At 42.9% G+C, this 17477-nt stretch overlaps 1 protein-coding gene across 1 annotated transcript in view; it reads right to left on the minus strand.

The window, feature by feature from the left end:
- Positions 1-17477, minus strand: part of slc4a1ap (solute carrier family 4 member 1 adaptor protein) — a 149723-nt gene that overhangs the window by 11734 nt on the left and 120512 nt on the right. Inside the window, exons 12-13 of the mRNA XM_060849116.1 lie at positions 13216-13329; positions 6291-6361 (exon numbers count right to left, since the gene is read on the minus strand). Coding sequence (XP_060705099.1) covers positions 6291-6361; positions 13216-13329 — 185 coding nt within the window. The remainder of the gene's footprint in view (positions 1-6290; positions 6362-13215; positions 13330-17477) is intronic.

The following is a 17477-nucleotide window of genomic DNA, read 5'->3' on the forward strand; positions in this document are numbered from 1 at the left end:
ACCCTAAAACTCTGTGAGAAGCTAGGGAAGTGATTGCTGGACCCCTTGTTGAAAGATCTACATCATCAATAGTCACAGGTGAGGTGCTGGAAGACTAGAAGTTGGCTAATGTGGTGCCACTATTTAAAAAAGATAATTAGATAACCTACAGTGTGGAAACAGGCCCTTCAGCCCAACAAGTCCACACCAACCCTTCGAAGAGAAACCCACCACCCTATATTTACCCCTGACTACTCCACCTAACAGTACGGGCAATTTAGCATGGCCAACTCACCTAACCTGCACATCTTTGGACTGTGGAAGGAAATCGGAGCACCTGGAGGAACCCCACGCAGACACAGGGAGAAAGTGCGAACTCCACACAGACAGCTGCCCGAGGTGGGAATTGAACCCAGGTCCCTGGCGCTGTGAGGCAACAGTGCTAACCACTGAGCCACTGTGCTGCCCTGACCCAAAGGTGGTAAGAAAAAGCCAGGGAACTATAGACTGGTGAGCCTGACATGGGTGGTGCGCAAGTTGTTGGAGAGAATCCTGAGGAACAGGATTTACATGTACTTGGAAAGGTAAGGATTGATTAGGGATAGTCAGCATGGCTTTGTGCGTAGGAAATCATGTCTCACGAACTTGATTGAGTTTTTTGAAGTAAGGATGGACTTCAGTAAGGCGTTCATAACAAGGTTCCTCTTGGGAGACTGGTTAGCAAAGTTAGATCTCATGGAATACAGGGAGAACTAACCGTTTGGATACAGAACAGGCTTGAAGGTAGAAGACAGAGGGTGGTGGAGGGTTGCTTTTCAGACTGGAGGCCTGTGACCAGTGGTATGCCACAAGGATCGGTGCTGGCTCCACTACTTTTGGCCATTTATATAAATGATTTGGATAGGAGCATAGGAGGTATAATTAGTAAGTTTGCAGATGACAACAAAATTGGAGGTGTAGTGGACAGTGAAGGAGGTTACGTCAGAGTAAAAAAGGATCTTGATCAGATGGGTCAAGGGGCAAAGGAGTGGCAGATGAAGTTTAATTTAGACAAATGCGAGGTGCTGCATTTTGGAAAAGCAAATCAGAACAGGACTTATACATTTAATAGTAAGATCCTGGGGAGTGTTGCTGAACAAAGAGACCTTGGAGTGCAGGTCCATAGCTCCTTGAAAGTAGTGTGGAAGGTAGATAAGATAGTGAAGGTGGCATTTGGCATGCTTTCCTTTATTGGTCAGAGCACTAATTATAGAAGTCGTGAGGTCACGTTGTGGCTGTACAGGACATTGGCTTGGCCACTGTTAGAATATTGCGGGCAATGCTAGTCTCCTTCTTATCAGAAAGATGTTGTGAAACTTGAAAAGGGTTGAGAAAATATTTACAAGGATGTTGCCAGGGTTGGAGGAGTTGAGCTAGAGGGAGAGGCTGAACAGGCTGGGGCTGTTTTCCCTGGAGCGTTGGAGGCTGAGGGTTTGTATTTATAAAATGACGAGAAGAATGGGTAGGATAAATAGATAAAGTCTTTTCCCTGGGGTGGGGAATCCAAAACTAAAGGGCATAGGTTTAGGGTGAGAGAGGCAAGATAGGAAAAGGACCTAAGAGCCAACTTTTTCAGACAGAGGGTGGTGCGTGTATGGCCAGGAGAAGTGGTGGAGGCTAGTCCAATTACAGCACTTAAAAGGCATCTGGATGGGTATGTGAATAGGAAGGGTTTAGAGGGATATGGGCCAAGTGCTGGCAAATGGGACTAGAGTAGGTTAGATATCTGGGCGGCATGGACTAGTTGGACCAAGGGGTCTGCTTCCATGCTGTATTTCTCTCTGACTCTATGACTTAACTGCAGAGAGCAGTCTGCTTGATACTCACTGTCGGTGCTCAACAAAAGAGGTCTCTTATAACAGCTCCCAGATAGAAGCCAGTTTCCATGGGACTGGGCTCCAGTGCCTTTGGGAGAGGAGAAAATTGGCAAAGAGTAAAATAAAAGTGAAAATACTGCCTTAAGTATTTTTTGAACCCACCTGTTTATCAATCCTTTAAGTAAGGATAGCAGATGGGCAGAATATTTAAACAAAGATTTTGCTTTAATATATAAAACAGTGCCTACTAAAGGGCCTTCTGTAACAGATTGTATGTGAGTGCTGAAATGCATAAAATATGATTTGAGCAAGTAGGTTTTTTCCATTAGACTTTCATTAAAAAAAAACTTTGTGCATCTTACTGATATCTCCACAAATTTATCTTTCAATAAGTCATGCATGTTTTCAATTGTCTCAGGATGTTCACTTAAATTAAATTCATTATACTGGAGCTGGCTCTCAGTGTAACTCAATATTGAGAGAGGGCATCGGTTGCGAGAGACAGTGATATGTACAGAAGCCTGCACAGAGTTGTTGCTCGAAGTAGATCTGATCGACTAGTTTAGGAAATGATGACCTCTGACCTTAAACAGGACCTCCTAGTTCCTCGAAATTAAAAGAAACACTTGTATGCATACAGCACCTGATAATATTTCAGAAAATTACAATACTTCGTACACAATGAATGATCATGAAGCTGTTCCAGTACACCTTTAATCTTGGTATCTACCGAAGTGGAAACCAGGCATGTACTGTCCACCTACTCAACTATCAGCTTAGCAGTCTACTCACAATCATCAGGAATCACTGCCTATCGCGTGATACTTGCACAACAATAACCTCTGCTCAGTTTCAGTCTTTTCATCTCCAGATCTCATTGGACCAAACATGGACAAAAGAGTTGAATTCCAGCGATGGGTTGAGGCTGTACAGGACATTAGTTAGGCCACTATTGGAATACTGCATGGAAATTTGGTCTCCCTGCTGGAGGAAGGATGCTGTGAAACTTGAAAGGGTTCAGAAAAGATTTACAAGGATCTTGCCAGGGTTGGAGGGTTTGACCTATAGGGAGAGGCTGAACAGGCTGGGGCTGTTTTCCCTGGAGTGTCAGAGGCAATCATGAGGGGCATGGATAGGGTAAATAGTCAAGGTTGTTTTTCCAGGGTGTCATAGTCTGTAAGTAGAGGGCATAGGTTTAGAGTGAGAGGGGAAAGACTTAAAAGGGACCTTACGGGCAACCTTTTCATGCAGAGAGTGGTGTGTATATGGAATGAGCTGCCAGAGGAAGTGGTGGAAGCTGGTACAATTACATTTAAAACACATCTGGATGGGTATATGAACAGGAAGGGTTTGGAGGGATATGGGCCAAGTGCTGGCAAATGGAATTAGTGTTATTTAGGATATCTGGTCAGCATGAACAAGTTGGACCGAAGGGTGTGTCTCTGTGCTGTATTTCTATGACTTTATGCCCTTGTTATCAAGCAGCATCTGTCAGAACGTGGTATTAGGAGCCTTAGCACAAAGAGATGATTGTTGCTATTGGAGCCAGTTATTTCAGCCCCAAACATCACAACACAAATTCCTATGGTTAATATCCTCAGCCCAACCTCTCTCAGCCCCTCTATCAATGATTTTCCCCCCCTCATAAAGTCAGAAACAATAATGTGTGCTGATAATTGCACAATTTTCAGCATCATTTGAGATTCCTCAAACAGAAAGCAGTATGTGCCTACATGCAGCAAGACCTGGGTTGCTAGGAACATTTGCACCACACAAGTGCCAAGCAATGACCATCTCAAATAAAAATGAATTTAACCATAATCTGACATTCAATGACATCATCACTAACTTCTCCACAATCAACATCCTGGGGTTTATTATTGACCAGAAACAGGCCTGGACCAGTCATAAATATTGTGACTACAACAGCAGGTTAGCGGTGATGAATTCTAAGGTGAACTCTGGTAGAGCCAAGGAGACTGTCCACTTGCTTGGATGACAGCACCACATGATAGCAGCTCCGCGCCATCCAGGACAAAGCAATCCACTTGATGGACACACTACCTTTAAATTCTCTCCACCACCGCACACCATGGCTGTCCTATGCAGCAACTACAAGATGCACTGCAGCAAGTCACCACCTCTAGCATGATGGCAATACCAAACACTTTTTCCCATTTCCTGCCCTCTGTATACTGATGTACTGCTGCTTCCACGACACCCCTCAATGCCAGTTGTGTGATCTTTCAATTACAGAGATCCAGCACTTGGCTGTCTACCTTCTCAGCATCCAAGGCCCCAAGACTGCTTCCGCATGAAGCAGTGACTTTGTAAAAATTCCTTCAATTTAAGATACTGAATTCACTGTTCACAATGTGGCACCACAAGAGAATTCAAATACAAATTGTGACAGTGATCTGCAGAACATCTCTATTAAGCCTGCAGGATGTGGTGCTGAGCTTCTGATGCATTGTCATTTCAACTCTCCCTCTGCTACTCCTGCAGACATCTTTGTCCTGGGCCTTGTTCCAATGAAGCTCAATACAAACTAAATTGAAAGCATCTAATCTCTCAACTATGCACTAGACTGAACACCGAGTTGAACAATTTGAGACTAAAATCTGAAGATTATCTGCAGGAAGAGAGAAGGCGGTGGTGCAGAGGGGTTAACAGGGCAGGTGGAGTGAGGGAGAGATGGAGTGAAGGGAGAGACAGTAAGGGGAGGCAGAGATGGGGAGTGGAGGAGAGATAGGGGAGGGGAAGTCAGAGGTGAGGATTCATTGGAAGATGCTGCAGGCATAGGGGTGGCGAAGGAGAAGAAATAAACCACACACAGATTTTATTTCTGAGTTTTACAGTGAAAACATGACAGGAGGAGTGAACAAGTATGTGGAAGCACAAGAAAGGAAAAAATGTTATTAGTTTGTGGAAACAAGAATTTGTCATCTCATCCCCCTCTCTTCTCCCTCCTCCCCCCTCCACCCACCACCACCACCCACCTTGCACTTCAATGGGTGAATTTGTGTCTCAAGAAACCCACAGCAGTCAGGAACTGTTTTGTAAAGATTGCCAATTAACAGTAATGTGTCACACAGTCCCTTTCAGGCAGGCCAGTTGTTTCACAATTTTATACACTATGAATACAGAAAGTGCTGGTATACTCAGCAAGTCTGTTTGTTTTAGTACAGATGCTGCCAGAGTTAATGCTTCAAATCAAATATGACTCGTATTTAGAATGATATTTTAATATTTATCCAGATCTGGGGAGCCCATGCTTTTGTCTTCAATGTCTGTCACCTGGGTGGTTACCAAGGGAGCAGGAAAAGGGAGGGTGGTGGTGGAAAATTACATGGAAAGTTTAAACTCATGTTTCGTGCTAACATGCTGATTTCTCAAATTGCTGATGCTCACATTCCAACTGAGAATTTACATACCATTCAGAATAGTTCATTCAAGCTTCCTGGCCCAGAGAACGCAAAAAAAAGGAAACTGTGTTGGCGTCAGCAAGGTCAAAAGATCCATTGGTGCTGTCTCAGTGGTAGCAAAGCTGAGACTGAACTCAACATCTTGGGAAAACTAAAGTGAACGGTGTGATTGCTCAGTGGTTAGCACTACTGTCTCACAACACTAGAGACCTGAGTTTGATTCCAGCCTCGGGTGATTGTCTGTGTGGAGTTTGCACGTTCTTCCCGTGTTCGTGTGGGATCCCTCTGGGTGCTCCGGTTTCCTCCCACAGTCCAAAGATGTGCTGAATAGGTGGATTGTCCATGCTATATTGCCCATGGTGTTCAGGGATGTGCAGGCTAGGTGAGTTAGCCGTGTGAGATACAGGATTACAGGGATAGGGTGGGGTATAGGTCTCTTTGGATGCTGGTCAGAGAGTGCGACTTGATGGGCTGAATGACCTGCTTTCACATTGGAGATATTCTATGATTTCTTCTATTAATTAACCAGCTCTCTGTCCAGGCTAATATACTGCTGCCAACAGCATGTGATCTTGTCCTATTGGGGTAGCACAGTGGCTAGCTCTGTTGCCTCACAGCGCCAAGGACCTCAAGTTTGATTCCACCCTCCTGCGACTGGGTGGAGTTTGCACATTCTTCGTGTCTGTATGGGTTTCCTCCGAGAGCTCTGGTTTCCCCCCACAGTCCTAAGATGTGCAGGTTAGGTGGACCGGCCATGGGAAATGCAGGATTACATGCATAGGTTGGTGGGTTTTGGTGGGATGCTCTTCATGAAGTGGGGTGGAATTGACGGTCCGAACAGCCTGTTTCCACACAAGGGATTTTATAATAACTGTGAAGTATACCTGCCAACAGTCTGTGACAACATCATGATTCCAGTCACTTTGATACACCTAAAATATTAAATCTAAAATTTTCTTTGCATGACCAATATACACTGACAGATAACACTCTTACCCTGCAGAAGTGATTATATTGATAAGTTACTTACTTTCTTAGGACCATATATTTTCTTCTTCACAACTTTTTCATCATTTTTGTTGGCCTTAGGCTGTATCTTAGCTTTAAAGTAAACAAAAGAATATTCATTTAAAATTAATATATTCATTCAATTCTGAAAATTTGACTTGGTATGTAATTCTCAAAAGATGTACATTATCAGTGACATTTTGGTCCAGCTTATTTTTGTGATCACACATGTTCTGCTCAAGGCCTGGGTCCTTTGGTAAATAGACATCGCTGTGAGGAACATGGAAATTATTAACTTTTAAAGCCCAAGTTTTGCTGCCAAATAGGTTAACTTGTAAGAACATGACTTCCATATGGAGTTGGAACACCAAGTAGGGTTATAAACTGGTATTTTGAAGTCCTGAGCTCCAAGGCTCTAAGGGGAGATGGTTGTGTAGCGGTAATATCAAGACCCCAAGTTAAATGGTCTGGAGACAATGGTTTAAATCCCACCATAGCAGATGGTGACATCTGAATTCGATAAAAACCTAGAATTTAAAAGAAATGCTGGTCTAATGGCGACAATACAATTATTGTCGATTGTAGAAATGACCCATCTGCTTCACCAACGGCCTTATGGGAAGGAGATCTGCCACCTTTACCTTGTCTGGCCTACATGCGATTCCAAACCCACAGCAATGTGGCTGACTCTTAAACTGGCTTTCCAGATGATTTCAGATGTCCAAGGACAACTGGATGGGTGACAAATGCCAGGCTAACCAACAATGTCCAGATTCCCCACCAAAATCAAGGTGTGGCAATTTTCAAGCCTTGAAGTGGGGTCACAATCAGAAAATCTTAGTGAAAACCTGTTGTAAAAGGACCGGGAGGCAGAACATTTATAGGCCAAAATGGTTATGTTAGTTATCGGCATGTTAGCATGTTAAACAGTCAGGTTAGGTGTTATCAAACTTAGTAATATATTTGTTACTGACATCATATGCAGTGAATTCAATCCCAATTGTCTTATTCTGAAAAAAAACCAGCATTTCCTCTTAGAGCTACTGAATTGTAGAATTTGGCAGTACAGAAGAGTCTGTAAAGCCAAACATATACTATTAGTTACACTATTAGAACATAAAACAGTACAGCACAGTACAGGCCATTCGGCTGTCAATGTTGTGTTGGCCTTTTATCCTACTCTAAGATCAGACTAACCTACATACCCTTCACTGTACTATCTTCCATGTGCCTGTCCAAGAGTTGCTGAAATGTCTCTAATGTATCTGGCTCTACTACCGTTGCGGGCAGTGCATTCCACACACCCACCACTCTGTTTAAAGAACCTACCTCTGACATCTCCCCTAAACCTTCCTCCAATCACCTTAAAATTATGCCCTCTTGTGTTTGCTATCTTTGCCAAGGGAAACAATCTCTGGCTATTCACTCTCTCTATGCCTCTCATCATCTTGTACACCTCTATCAAGTCACCAATCAATCATTCTTCTTCTCTCCAATGATAAAAGCCCTAGCTCTCTCACCCTCTCTTCATAAGACATGTCCTCCAGTCCAGGCAGCACCCTGGGAAATCTCCTCTGCACCCTCTCGAATGCTTCCATATTCTCCCTATAATGAGGCGACTAGAACTGAACACAATATTCCAAGTGTGGTCTAACAAGGGCTCTATAGAGCTGCAGCTCGGCTCTTAAACTCAATTCCCCACTAATGAAAGCTAGCACACTAAATGCCTTCTTAACAACCCTATCAATTTGGGTGGCAACTTTATTGGATCAATGGAGGTAGACCCCAAGACTCCTCTGTTCCTCCACACTGCCAAGAATCCTGCCTTTAACCCTGCACACTGCATTCAAATTCGACCTTATGACGTGAATCCCTTCACACTCCTCCAAGTTGAACTCCATCTGCCACTGTGTTGCTGGTTAAAGCACAGCAGGTTAGGCAGCATCCAAGGAATAGGAAATTCGACGTTTCAGGCATAAGCCCTTCATCAGGAATGACCTGATGAAATGCTTATGCCCGAAACGTTGAATTTCCTATTCCTTGGATGCTGCCTAACCTGCTGTGCTTTAACCAGCAACACATTTTCAGCTGTGATCTCCAGCATCTGCAGACCTCATTTTTTATCCATCTGCCACTTATCAGTTCAGTTCTGCATCGTGTCAATGTACTGTTGCAACCTACAACAGCCCTCCACCAACCTTTGTGTCATCAACAAACTTACTCACCCACCTTTCCACTTCCCCATCCAAGCCATGAATAAAAATCACAAATAGCAGAGGTCTCAGAACCAATCCCTGCAGTCACCAAGCTCCAGGCTGAATACTTTCCATCCACCGCCACCCTCTGTCGTCTATGGGTCAGCCAATTCTCTATCCAGACAGCCAGATTTCCCTGTTTCTCATACCCCCTTACTTTCTGAATGAGCCTACCATGGGGAATCTTATCAAATGCCTTGCTAAAATCCATGTACACCATATCCACTGTCTACCTTCATCAATGTGTTTTGTCACATCCTCAAAGAATTCAATAAGGCTTGTGAGGTATGACCTGCCCTCACAAAGCCATGCTGGCTATTTCTCATCAAACTATGGTTTTTCAATGAATCATAAACCCTGTCTCTCAGAATCCTCTCCAATAACTTTACCCACCACAGAAATTAGACTGACTGGTCTGTAATTCCCAGGATTATCCCTGTTCCCTTTCTTGAACAAGGGAATAACATTTACTACCATCCAGTCATCTGGCATGACTCCAGTGGACAGTGAGGATGCAAAGATCACCACCAAAGGTGTAGCAATCTCTTCCCTCGCTTCCTGTAGCAACTAGGGTATGTCCCATCTAGCTCAGAGGATTTATCTATGCTTATGATTTTCAAAGTTTTCAGCACATCCTCCTTTTCAACATCAACCTGTTCAAGCAAATCAGTCTGTTTCACACTGTCCTCAGAAGCGTCAAGTACCCTTTCAGGAACAAATACTGAAGCAAAGTATTTATTAAGGTCCTCCCCTACCTCCTCCGACTCCAGGCGCAAGTTCCCTCCACTATCCCTGATCGGCCCTACCCTCAGCCTGGCCATCCTCGTGTTCCTCATGTAAGTATAGAATGCCTTGAGACTTTCCTTAATCCTACCCGTTAAAGCTTTTTCAGGCCCCCTTCTAGCTCTCCCAAGTCCATTCTTCAGTTCCTTCCTGGTTATCTGTAACCATCCAGAACCCTGTGTGATCCTTGCCTCTTCAACCTTAAGTAAACTACTCCTCTTGACTAGATGTTCCACATCCCCTGTCACCCAAGGTTCTTTCAACCTACCATCCATTCCTTGCCTCAGTGGGACAAACCCGTCCAGCACTATCAGCAGGTGCTTCTGAACAACCTCCACATTTCTGTTGTGAATTTCCCTGAGAACATCTGTTCCCAATTTAGGTGCCCTAATTCCTGCTTAATAGCATTGTAATTTCCCCCTCCCCCAATTAAATACTTTCCCATACTGTCTGCTCCTATCCCTCTCTATGAGTAAAGTAAAGGTCAAAGTGTTGTGATCATTATCAACAAAATGCTCTCCCACCAAGAAATCTGACACCTGGCCTGTTTGGTTGCCAAGCACCAACTTCAAAATGGCCTCCCTTCTATTCGGCCTATCTACGTACTGAGTCAGGAAACCTTTCTGGACACACCTGACAAAAACTGCTCCAACCGAATTATTTGAACTAAGGAGGTTCCAATCCATATTAGAGAAGTTAAAGTCACCCATGACAACAACCCTGTAACTTCTGCACTTCTCCAAAATCAACCTCCCAATCTGCTTCTTCATGTCTTTGTTCCTATTGGGGGTCTGTAGAAAACTCCCAATAAAGTGACTGCTCCTTTCTCGTTTCTGACTTCCCTCCCCATTGGGACTCTGTAATCAAACCCTCCGCGACAACCTCTCTTTACGCAGCGGTGATACGAGGCCTGATTAGCAATGCCACTCCTCTACCTCTTTTACCTCACTCCCATTCCTTCTGAAACATCTAAACCCTGGAACATCCAACAACCATTCCTGCCTCTGTGATATTCAAGTCTCCGTAATGGCCACAACATCATAGTTCCAAATACTGATCCATGCTCTAAGTTAATCACGCTTATTCCTGACAGTTCTTGCATTAAAATAGACACACTTCAACCCCTCACACTGACTGCATCTTTGCCCTATCAAGTGCCTATTCCCCTTCACACACTCTTTGCACGCTGCATCTCATTGTTTACTACCTACTCCATCATCTGATCTATAGCTCCGGTTCCCACCCCTGCCAATCGAATTTAAACCCTCCCGAAGAGAGTTTGCCGAGTTCCACAGTCTGGAATGTTATGACATCTCAGGTGTTCATCCAAATATTTCTTTAAAGGTTGAGAGTTTTCCTCATCAACTACCCACCTAAACAGTGCATTCCAGATTCCCACAAATCCCCTGTAAACCTCTTGCCTTTCACTTTATGACCCCTTGCTGTTAAACCTCTGACTAAGAGGAACAGTTGCTTTGTATTTACTCTGTCCTTGTCCCTCAATTGTACACACCTCTATCAGATGTCCCCTCAACCTTCTCTGTTCCAAAGAACACCACCTAAGCTTATTTAGCCTCCTTTCATAGCTAAAATCCTCCATCACAGGCAACATCCTGGTGATTGTGCTCTGTACCCCTCCAGTGCAATCACATTCTTCCCATAGTGTGGGGACAAGAACTGTACATAGTACACCATCTGTGGCCTAACCAAAGCTCTGCAACATGACCTGCCTGCTCTTACAATCTATGCCATGACTAAGCTAGTGTCCTGTATGCCTTCTTAACTAACCTATTAACCTGTGCTGCGATCTTCAGGGATCTGTGGGCAGGCATCCCATGATCCCTCTGCTCTTCAGAACTCTGTAATGCCTTGCCATTTATTGAGTATTCCCTTGTGTTGTTCCTTCACCCCACATTTATTACATTTAAATCCATCTGTTACTGAGGTGCCATCCTTTTTATATGCTCTGTAGGCGGACTACCAGTTGGGACTAGCTTGATAATCTCAGAAGACCACTGTGCACAGGATGCAGAAAACAAAACAAAATTCTAACCTTGAGCAATCATCTGTAAGTACAATAGCACATTTCTGTATCTCCAAAACATTAGAAATATAGTTACACTCCCTCCTGTAGTTTTCCTATCTCCTTTGGGCACCAACTTTACTGTGAGATCCCTGGCATCTTGTTTCGACAGTGTCAGCAAGCTCTTCAGCCAAGGCTGCATGTCACATCCAAGCTTAATTGTCTCCTCATCAAAAGCCTAAGTACAAAGCTCAGCAGCATTGCAGGCAGCAATTAAAAATGGAAATCCTGCTGGTTGTCCTTTTCCTAGCAAGGATTGACATGTGTCATCATAGGTCTCTGGCTGAGATTAATTAACCTAGTGATGCAGAACGGATTGTGGTTTCTTCTAGGCTACGCTTCTTAGGCAAGCGTGCTAAAGGTCGGTGTCAAACCATTTTGAGTGGCTTCTTTCTCGTGATCATTTTCTCTCCTATTTTCTGTCTATGAAGGCATGAACTAAATATGTTGCAATTGGCACTGGGTGCATTACTCTCCCTGTTCTTGCTTACACTTGTGCAAATATCTCTGGAGAGTACATATGGCCAACTTAACCACATTGGGCATCACAGATTAATGATTCCATTCTCGCTGGAAATTCATCCACAGTTTCAGGAAGAGGTTGCTAGGTAGCAAATCAACCCGATTTCCCACAAGCCTAAATATAGCTGTCAACGATAACTATAGGATCCCATCAACTGCTTGTCTGATGATCAGTGAACTCTGTGGAAAGCAATTAAAAACTAACTCAATGGGAACTAGTTTTAATCTGGAAATCATGTTGCAGGTGTATAGGACTCTGGTGCGGCTGCATCTGGAGTATTGTGTGCAGTTTTGGTCGCTATACTATAGGAAGGATGTGGGGACACTGGAACGGGTGCAGAGGAAGTTTACCAGGATGTAGCCTTGTATGGTAGGAAGATCGTATGAGGAAAGGCTGAGGCACTTGGGGCTGTTTTCATTGGAAAAAAGAAAATTTAGGGATGACTTGATAGAGGTGTACAAGATGATTAGGGGTTTAGATAGGATTGACCATGAGAACCTTTTTCCACGTATGGAGTCAGATATTATGAGGGGGCATAGCTTTAAATTAAGGGGTGGTAAGTATAGGACTGATGTTAGGGATAGATTCTTTACTCATCGAGTCGTGAGTTCATGGAATGCCCTGCCAGTAACAGTGGTGGACTCTCCCTCTTTATGGGCAATTAAATGAGCATTGGATAGGCAAATGGAGCAAAGTGGGCTAGTGTAGGTTAGGTGGGCTTGGATCGGCGCAACATCGAGGGCCGAAGGGCCTGTACTGCGCTGTATTTTTCTATGTTCTTCATATGGTCCAGGTAAACACATGATTCCTAAACAAAATTATGGGCCGAAAGGCCTTTTCGGTACTCTACGACTCCATACCTCTATCAACCAACCTCTGGGGAAAAGACCCCATCCATTTGCATTGAATTTTTGAAACTTAAAATGTGTTTTTTTTATGAAACATTCTCAAGTCTGATAGTCCTTTGGCTGAAGTGAATCCTTCTCAATTGCCAAGTCCACTTCTTGACTTTGTCCACATGGTCAGCTTACTGGGGATGGACGAGCTTTGTAAAAAGACATTTGCTGGGTTAAAGCCTGCATATCACCAGACTGGTTAACTGAAGACAAGGAAGTCCTAAGCAGCATTTAACCCTAGTCAGTAAAAGAAATTACTGTGGTATAGATATTTTACTTCAATCAAACAAAGCTTTACGTGAAACTGAACATCATTTCAACAATCAGTTTTATACAAACTTGACTGTTTCATGACTTTTATTCAATATGTACAAAACTAAGTGGTGATGTGTTTAAGTTGACTATACCTGGCATCAAGTCGTTTGATGGAGAGTTAATGCAATCATCACTGTCTTCTGTTGAAGGAACTGCACCATCCTCATCTCCTTCTTGATTGGAGACCTGAACCGACAGTGAGGTTTCTATTCAAGGGAGTAAAGCAAAACAGATCAGTATGTTCTGTGTCAGACGTTTGTGCGCCAGACTTATTCGGTTGTTGTTATTGAAACTGCACAGTAGTTAATCCCACTGAAAGACATTTCAAATGAATTGCAAAATCAATATCTGAATGGTCTTGCGTGAAATTATCTAATATCACTCGGAAGGTCCATCCTTCGACTGGCTTAGTCAGGTGAGAAATCAGCTAGGTTCCGATGAAGAATTTCCATGGATCATACAGTACATTTCATGGATAGTGGCGCAGGATAGTTGCTTGTGTTGCGTTAATAACTCAGATTTGAACTCCAGCTGTTGGTGAAGAAACAACCTAATCTCATCTAATACAGAATTGTTAAGTAAAGCAAGGGGATCAAATATGAAAGATAAGCATTCAACATTTGCAAGTGGAGCAGTGGGAAGTGACATTTTATTCTCAAAGCCAAGAATCCTGTAAGATTAAGTCACCAATGAGGGCCATCAAGTGGACAGCGGATGGAGGTCACATCTTAGCATGATGTATTTCTGGAGATAGAATATGCTGAGGAAAATGTGGTTGATCCAAACAGGGCTGACTACTTGAGCCCAAGGACTTCCCTAAACTATTGCTAAAACCTGTGTCTCCTTAAGTGCTTGGTTACCACAAACATACTCATGGTAAAAACATGCTTCTAGATGTTATTTACAAATGAATGAAGTTGGATACAATAGTTCAAAAGAGTACATGGAAACACAATACTTTGAGCTACAATTTAATTTCCTTCAATGGAGCTTTACAACACAAGGAAATCAATATTTTGACAAAACTATGTATACTTTTTTAACCAAACAGAAGATTTTTCCACAGGCTATAATTCGGTGTCCCTGACAGAGTTTTCTATTAACCTCAGCAGGCCAATAAAAGGAGCTGAGTGCTTCAAAGAAGCTGCTGAATTGGAGAGCTCACTGAGACCATTCTGAAGGTAAAGAATGTAAAATAAAGCTTTGTTTTACTAAATTCCCTTTTGGACATAGTGATTATCACATATTTATGGTCCTTTCCGTCCCTCAACTTAACTTGAAAATCAACTTGAGTATGTAAAAACGAAAAATATACAAGAACAGAAGAAAGAGGTAAGGAACTGGAATGGGAGTACACAGGACTGTTCACTGAGCTAATGCAGGAACCCTGCTCAGTGCTGTAAGTCCTGACTGTCTAATCAATATAGCAGCAACAATGGCCTCAAACTTCTCTGCTAAAAGGCTCTCTCTCTCTTATTCCTGATGAAGGGCTTATGCTCGAAACGTCGAATTCTCTATTCCTGAGATGCTGCCTAACCTGCTGTGCTTTGACCAGCAACACATTTGCAGCTGTGATCTCCAGCATCTGCAGACCTCATTTTTTACTAAATAGGAATTACACCCTGGTATAAGTGTAAATCCAGTCTCAGTTGATGAGAGGAAGACTCTTCTCTCTGTTGGCTTCAAAGTGTTTGGGCCACATACCTGTAAGCCCTTGTGGAAGTGGGACTGTATATAAAAAAAATTAAAGTTACAATCACACTTCCAGAGAGCTCAAGTATGAGTGATTTTGGAAGCAAATAATCATTTGGCTGCTGTAATGCAGTCCCTGTGAGGGGGCAATGGAGATACATACTGAGGCAAAAGAAACTTCAATTTGCAATTAACTAACTGAGGAATCTCTGATGCTGACACTGGCTCCTTAAGACGTACTAACATCTTTTAAGTTTGCAGACCTCGAAAGCTTAACAAAAAAATGCTAAAGTTCAGCAAAAATAATGATTTAGTCATTATGCATGAATTAGACAGTGTCTGGTGCTTGGAAAGACATCACTCCTGGTGAACCTCTCAAACTTCCATTGCAAGTTTGACTAACAAACTGCTAGTATGCAAGACAAGGAACCATTGCTTTGTTCTTATGCAGGAAAGTACAAAAGCATATGGGGAGGCTTTTTTCAAAGCCCTCACTAGCTATTTTCATGCTTTATTTTGACACTACTCCAAACTTCTACATTTTAAGTACGATGGGAGTGAGTATGAACTAAGGATATCATCTTGATGGATTATATTTTTTGGTCAGCTTATTTGACAACTGCTTCCATTCGTATAAACATTAGAACCGCATACTTATCAAGGTATTACACATGATAAAATGTGACACCATGCCACCTAAGGAAATAGGTTGTTCTTAAGGAGATTTTTAAAAAGAACAGAGAGAGGCAGAGACATTCAGATGTTACTGCCATGTTTCCATAGTCTCCAGTGACAGGATGAAGGTAATTAGAGATGCAGAGAAGGCCAGAACTGGAGAAACAGAGTTTGCAGAAAGGATTGGGTTGTACAGAGGCTACAGATAAATAGGGGCGCTGCTGTGGAGAGACTTGAACAGAATTATAAGGTGTTGATATACTGGAAATAAATGTAGTCTGGCAAACACAGGGCTGATGGGTGAATGGGACTGGATAATGAGTTAGAATATGGATTTTTGAATAAATGAAAGTTATAAAGGGTGCAAACAAAGGCATACATGGGTAATTATAGGAGAGCACTGGATATGTATCCAAATCTAACAAAGACATATATAAGAGTTTCAACAGGAGATAGGTAGTGGAAGGGCAGAGCCAAGCAATGGTACAGAGGTGAAATGGGAAGCTTTGGAGATACAGAGGATGTCCAGTGAAAGTTTAGTTTTTCAGGAACTTGGAGATAGATTAAGATAGTTGGATGATAACTGGCAGTGAACCCATTTCAAATAGTAACTGACAGCAGGTTCATCATCCTAAGCAGAATTCAGTAGAACAGTAACTATCTGTTTGCTACTAACATCAAACACAAATTTGAATGGCCAAATTCAAAAGATTACTAGACAGTTGAATGCTGATGTTAATTTAACTAGCTTAGTATTTGTTCAAGCTTTTCATTGTGAACTCAACAGGACAATTCCCAAGAAATACTAATGTGAAGGGAAAAACATTTTTATACTGTATGAGAAAACAGAGCTGTTTAGTCAGCAAGTATACTCTGATTGGTGTTGCCATGGAGAATGGACCAGTTGGATGATGACTGACAGTTAAATTTAAACCAGGCAGGACAACACCGATTGGTTAAAGCATTGCCTGGAAAAATGAACCAGAGAATATCTGTCATTTATTTTAAGTTGAAATAAGCACAAACTGTGTTCGTGCTGGAGGACACTTGTGGTGCTCTCATATCTGAGCCAGGAGGCCCTAGCTCAAGTCCGACCGGCTCTATTGTTGCGTGATAACATCTCTGAGTGGGTTGATTAGAAAATACTCCTGTATAGATGCTGGAAGGCTATTGTAGCACAGTGGTGGTGTCCTATCTCTGAGCCAGCATGCCCAGATTAAAATCACACCTGCTCTAAGGAGCGTATAACATGTTCTGCCAGCAAAGAACAGGGCCTGTGTATTAATATGTAGCTTCCATCATGCACAGGCCTATCATAGCCTGAGTTACAATCTTAAATTTGTTGTCAGTGCATGTTTTAAAAAAAAACTCAGCATCCTTTAGCAAATGCTATCAAAGTGTGAATCACTCCATTTTATACAAGACTGATCTGTACATCAATCCAACTTACCTGATGCAGTTCTAAATCCCCCAATATCAAGTGATCTGCTTTGCGAGTGTCAATAGCCTGGGCCAAGATAGTGCATTCCTGTCATAGAGTCATAGAGATGTACAGCATGGAAACAGACCCTTCGGTCCAACCCGTCCATGCCGACCAGATATCTCAACCCAATCTAGACCCACCTGCCAGCACCCAGCCCATATCCCTCCAAACCCTTCCTATTCATATACCCATCCAAATGCCTCTTAAATGTTGCAATTGTACCAGCCTCCACCACTTCCTCTGGCATCTCATTCAATACACGTACCACCCTCTGCGTGAGAAAGTTGCCCTTGAGGTCTCTTTTATATCTTTCCCCTCTCACCCTAAACCTGTGCCCTCTAGTTCTGGATTCCCTGTGCCCAGGGAAAAGACTTTTATCTATTTATCCTATTCATACCCCTCATAATTTTGTAAACCTCTATAAGGTCACCCCTCAGCCTCCGACGCTCCAGGGAAAACAGCCCCAGCCTGTTTAGTCTGTCCCTATCCACCAACCCCGGCAAC

The sequence above is a fragment of the Hemiscyllium ocellatum genome, chromosome 3 (assembly GCF_020745735.1).
Source record: "Hemiscyllium ocellatum isolate sHemOce1 chromosome 3, sHemOce1.pat.X.cur, whole genome shotgun sequence".
Classification (NCBI taxonomy): Eukaryota; Metazoa; Chordata; class Chondrichthyes; order Orectolobiformes; family Hemiscylliidae; genus Hemiscyllium; species Hemiscyllium ocellatum.